General features: G+C 37.7%; 1 protein-coding gene across 1 annotated transcript in view; it reads left to right on the top strand.

Annotated features, from left to right (window-relative positions):
* The window catches only part of LOC106464826 (protein jagged-1-like), an 80,089-nt gene that overhangs the window by 25,149 nt on the left and 48,813 nt on the right, over positions 1–6,127 (top strand). Inside the window, exons 4-6 of the mRNA XM_022392626.1 lie at positions 382–515; positions 746–874; positions 5,353–5,466. Coding sequence (XP_022248334.1) covers positions 382–515; positions 746–874; positions 5,353–5,466 — 377 coding nt within the window. The remainder of the gene's footprint in view (positions 1–381; positions 516–745; positions 875–5,352; positions 5,467–6,127) is intronic.

Raw genomic sequence — 6,127 nt, 5'->3', positions numbered from 1 at the left:
GGTCTATATATATATATATATATATCAAGAACGTAGCGTCTCAAACAGGCATGAGTTGTTTCAGCACTTCAGGCTAACTTCTGAAAAAGGTCTATATATATATATATATATATCAAGAACGTAGCGTCTCAAACAGGCAGCATTAAGTTAGAAACGATAGTTTTTAGTATTATACAAACGGAATATTGTACTGAGAGATTACGCAAAATGAAGTTTAAAACTTTGAAAAAGTTGGTTACCTTTATTTTTAAAATGATTTTTGTTTGCTTTATCGGCTCTACTTTATACAATAAGAGATAAAAAATCATATTTCATCGTTAAGTTTGGCAGACCAAAACATGATTCAATTAATTAACTTAATTATCATATTTTTCGCACTAGATGCCGTCCAGGCTGGGAATCCGAGTTATGCGATAAGTGTTCCCCCTATCCAGGATGCAAACATGGGTACTGTGAGAACGAGCCTTGGCAATGTAAATGTTATGTTAACTGGGGCGGATTTCTTTGCAACAAAGGTAAGTTGTAGCCTGCAACATTAATTTTCATGTAATTTTATTAAAGAATAACTACAATATTTACAATTGAAGTTAGAAAACAATAAATGTGTTTTTACCTTTCAGTTTTTAAGCGTGGTTGCATTCAATGCTTCGGTGACTCGAACGCCACTGAGCTGCTTGCTCAATGAACATGTAAGTTATTTTATGCGAATACCTAGACTGATACTATGCAATCTTTTCATTAACAGATCTTAACTACTGTGGAACCCATGAGCCATGCCAGAACGGCGGAATTTGTGAAAACACACCACCTGACGAGTATAGGTGTCGCTGTCCCGTAGGATTCTCTGGAGTCAATTGTGAAGTAGGTGAGTTAGGTGAGACCATTATATAACTAAGGCCTAAAATCTGCCGTTGACAAGAAACCACTAACAGTGTTGTGATGAACTTAGCATTTGTTCGGTTACTGAAAAACGAACTTATTACTTTATTATAATAATAATAAATAGCCTTCTTCCTTCTGTAGTAACTTGGCCATAACTAACATTTTCACCATTTATATTTCAATTAGTATTATTATTTTTCAGTTAAAAGAATTTCAGAATAATCCCTATTGGATTTTCGCCAATATAGCTTGCGAGAAATAGTAATAACTTCATCAAAGAAGAAAGGGTACTAATCGTAAGTTCTTCGCTGCTACAACTTAAGATGCAGTGATATTAGTGGTATGCTTCACATATGTAAGAACCAGTTTTATCCTCTTCCAATTAAACCGTTTTTGTGCGTGCATTATTTAATAAACATATCGTAGTATTTACACTTACTTAGAACATGTTCCTCGTGTCTGATATGCAGGATTTATCGATCTCTCCAGTTGCTCTATCTTCCTACTTTCTATCCTGGCTTTTGGATATAAAGTGATTTCTGTAAATAAATGAAAAATATGAATAGGCATCACTAATAACTGACAAGGCCAACTGTAAAGCGTTAGTAATACATCATACTGTTTCAGCCTGATGGTTAAGGCGCTCGACTCGCAATCTGTAAGCGCGGGTTCGAATCACCGTCACCGAACATCTCGCCTTTTCAGCCGTGGGGGCGTTATAATGTGGCGGTCAATACCACTATTCGTTGATAAAAGAATGGCCCAACAGTTGGCTGTGGGTGGGTGGTGTTGACTAGCTGCAAACCCTTTAGTCTATCACTGCTAAATTAGGGACGCCGGGCGCAGATAGGCCTCGTGTAGTTTTGCGCGAAATTCAAAACAAACCTAACCATTTTGGGCTTGAAAATTGGTGGCGAAAAAATAAATAGGAAAATAGTTTAATATTGTTGAGTAGCAGTTCTAAGATAATCTGAAAAAAAAAAACATTATGTTCATATCCTATGCCATGAAAGTTTAAAATTTCATTTTATAAAAAGAAAGAGGTATATTTTCATGACAATGGCGTATTTATGAAAGCTAGATCTACATTTTTCCACGTGAAATATAAATTATTAACATAACTGTCTGTAGTCTGGTGTTAACATACAACTGTCTGTAGTCTGAATATAAATTATTAACATAACAGTCTGTAGTCTGGATATAAATTATTAACATAAACAGTCTGTAGTCTGAATATAAATTATTAACATAAACAGTCTGTATTCTAACTGTTAACACGTAACAGTTTAGTGGTGTAGCAAGGTTTGGTGCGCCCGTGACAAAGGGTTCGAAGTGCACCCCCCCCCTCCAATAGTAAATTTGAAAAGAAAAAAAAGAACGTTTTAATAGGACCAAAACTAACAACTTACATATTCTATTTTCTTGCCTTTTTGCGCAAACTCAGTTATGATGCCGTCTACGTCAATGCTTTTTAGGGTTTCCCTTTCCACACTAAATACTGCCAGGTCACAAAGACAATCTTGAGACATAGAAGCTCTCAGGTAAGTAAGAATGAGCTTTAACTTGCTGAAAGACCTCTCACTTCCGGGAATGGACACTCTGATCATCATCAGTATTTGCAGTGCTGCCCTAAGATGCGGAAAAACGTCTTCTCTGTAAGACACATGAAATTCAATAAGTTCCAAAGGTGTCTTTGGCTGGAGTCATTTCTGATTACAAAGGAGCATGCGACAGTCAGTATTTTCGTTGAATAGCTCTGTTCCACTGATATCACCATCATAACAACTCGCCGAGTCAATGCAACTGTCCCGAACATCCTCCTCACCAGCCATCAATTTTTCCACATTCAAGAGAAACCCGAATCGCTGGTAAAGCTCATCAAGTTTCTGAAACCGGTCACTCATCTCCTGGATTAATTTATCCACAGTACTCCTCATCACACGTCCTAGTTTTTCATCAGCCGTTAGCTCAGCATCACTAGCTTTATGATACCTACCCCATGCCTCACAACATTGCTTGGCCTCTGCCAGCGCCTCGCCAATGATCGTATCTCTGGAGCCCTCAAGAGTCTCTCTGAAAGAACGGAGATCTGTCGCGGCCTCTTGAAAATTCATCGTCCGATCTTGGAGACGCATCTGGACCCGATACAGTTTGGATAAGATCTTTGACCAGAAGGGGAGGAGGTCCAAGAAATTGAATTGGAGAATGTTTTGGATTATTTGAAGTGCTTCTCTTCTGGTCTCAGGGTGGTATTCTCGTCTTCAGACATATCTTCCAAAAGACCCAGCATGGCGTCAAGGTTTTCTTCGACCACAATCACCGCGTCAACACGGTAACGTTGAACGTTTTCTTGATGGCTTTCCATCGCAAGTTAGAGGGGGAGAAGAACTCGTAAATACTCTTGCCCACACGAAAAAAAAAATGCCACAAGAGCTACATCATGGCTCGCAGCATGATCAACACACAAGTTAAGATTATGATTGTCACAATTTGTGAACAATGCCTTTGAATTCCGATCAGAGATCTTTTTCTGCAATCCTGAAATGGGGCCAGCCATCATGGCAGCATTATCATAACATTGCGATCACTCAAAGCAATACCATCTGAGTCTAGTCTTTAGAGGATCACTCGTTCTATAGATGCGGCATTTTTCTCTTTCTTGTGCAGAAGAATGTATCTGAGGAAAGACTCTTTCAAAGTTGCCTTCTTCTTCTCAAAATCGATAAGGAGGTACTGCACAACATGTGACAATTGGTCTCAATGAGCACAATCCGGTGTCGAATCCAGCATGATTCCGTAGTATTTACATTTCTTGATATCTTCGATCAGTTTCTCTTTCACTTTTGAACCTAGAAGCCCTATAAATTCATTTTGTATTTCCGATTACAAGTAAGTCACTGAGCTAGGGTGTGATTCGACATAATCCAAATGGATATTTAGTACTGGGTCGTATTCGGAAATCAGTCGAAGAAGTGCAAGGAAATTCCCGGAATTTGAAGCTAAATTCAGACTCTTCACATGACCCCTGATAGCAAGGTTTTAAAAGGCAAGAAATTTGATGCAGTTCACGACTCTCTTCAGCATCTCCCTCCATCGTTGTCGCTCTCCTTCCATTTGGTTTTGAAGCTTTCTGTCAATTCCCAAGCTGAAAAGATGGTTCCTTTTAGCCTCTTTCCATTTCGCGTAAGCCAGCTTGTGGTCAATGCTGCTCTCATGGGCCAAGACCTTTTCGATCTTCTTCCACTTGGTGAACTCATCTACAGTTTTGAATGATGAGATTGAGTTTGAAGCAAATGAAGGAAATAAGAGGCAGCAGAAGCAAAATACAGGTTGCTTGAACGGCGAATAAAGGAGCTATGATTGGAGCACATCCTCTTCATGCCACGGCCCCCTTCAGAATCAAAGGGTCCATCCATGTGTTGAAATAGCTGAGGACCTTTGGCTAACAGTTCCGTCTGAAATTCGTTGTTGATACTCGGACTAAGTGTCATATTATCGAACTCAAGGTGTCCCGTGTCTATGAAGACCAAGCAGACAGGGAATGGGGTGTCCTCTGCTTCAAAATTATCCTTTTCATCATCAGAGATGAAGTCGGAAGAATCACTTTCCTGAGAAGAACCAGGACATTGGGTTTCGTCATCTTCTTATTCAGTAAGTTCAAGACCTTTGTTCTCTTTGCTCTCTTGCTTTTTGGACGTTTTTCGACGAACGCCTCGGGTAGCCGCTCGACTTCCTTGCTTTCTTCTCCTTTCGCTTCCGGAACTGCGCCCCGCTTGATGTTTTGGGCATCTAGGGAAGAAAAAAAACGAATAGTTGACGTTATTTTCCAATCGCAAGCCAAGATACAATACAAACTCCAACAAAAAATCAAACAAGTCCGGTGATCCAAAAGAAGTGTTAATAATGGTTGGAGACAGCTTGAATGGGTAATGAAGAAAAACTTTAATACAAGTTTAACATAACAGCAAATGAACAACGTTTCTACAAGGTTTTGTCATCATCAGGTCCATAGTCTAATTGTTAACACATTACGGTATGTAGTCTAATTGTTAACACATTACGGTATGTAGTCTAATTGTTAACACATTACGGTATGTAGTCTAATTGTTAACACATTACGGTATGTAGTCTAACTGTTAACACATTACGGCATGTAGTCTAACTGTTAACACATAACGATATGTGATCTAACTGTTAACACATAACGGTTCGTAGTCTAACTGCTAACACATAACGGTATGTAGTCTAACTGCTAACACATAACGATATGTGGTCTAACTGTTAACACATAACGATATGTGGTCTAACTCAGAAACGATATGTATATCATACTTAGTATTGTCGTTTTATTATAATTGATAACGTTAGACATGATCTTCATTTTCATGAAAAAAGAAAGCGTACATAAGCCTTGAGATTTTTCGTTCCATTAGAATGATTTTCTTAACGTATTAATGTGTCACTCCACAGTTGATGATCCATGTGCTACATCACCATGTGCAAATGACGGAACTTGTTCAGAAATCAATGGAACTTACAGTTGCACGTGCAAACCTGGTTGGAATGGAGAGAGATGCCAACAAAGTAAGTATTCCTCTCTTTTCTTCTTCCCATTTCTGGTTCTGTTGTCATTTCCTTCTTTACTTTCACTCAAAAGCTATTCAAATTACTAACGTATTTTTCTCCCGTTGACGCTACGGTTAGTAGACCCTCCTCCGAACAAGAAGACAACCTTGTTGATTCGCTGATTCTTCTGAATGAAAATGTTCAATTCAAACGCAATATTAATAATAATCAGTTGGTATAAAAATAAATAATTAGTACCGTGTTAATAATCTTTATCCTGATTCAGATGTGTAAATGTTATTAATCTTTATCCTGATTCAGATGTGTAAATGTTATTAATCTTTATCCTGATTCAGATTTGTAAATGTTATTAATCTTTATCCTGATTCAGATTTGTAAATGTTATTAATCTTTATCCTGATTCAGATGTATAAATGTTATTAATCTTTATCCTGATTCAGATTTGTAAATGTTATTAATCTTTATCCTGATTCAGATTTGTAAATGTTATTAATCTTTATCCTGATTCAGATTTGTAAATGACATAAGTAAAATTAACACTTACTTATTCTAGTTCACACAGTTACAGTTATTCATCATACAAATTACATATATATATACACCTGGAAAAAAGTTAAGCACCCCCAAATATTTTTCAGGATTGCTTATTGAAAATAAG

The sequence above is a fragment of the Limulus polyphemus genome, unplaced genomic scaffold (assembly GCF_000517525.1).
Source record: "Limulus polyphemus unplaced genomic scaffold, Limulus_polyphemus-2.1.2 Scaffold1752, whole genome shotgun sequence".
Classification (NCBI taxonomy): Eukaryota; Metazoa; Arthropoda; class Merostomata; order Xiphosura; family Limulidae; genus Limulus; species Limulus polyphemus.
Note: the sequence above shows the minus strand (reverse complement) of the source record. Positions and strands in the feature narration are given on the sequence as shown.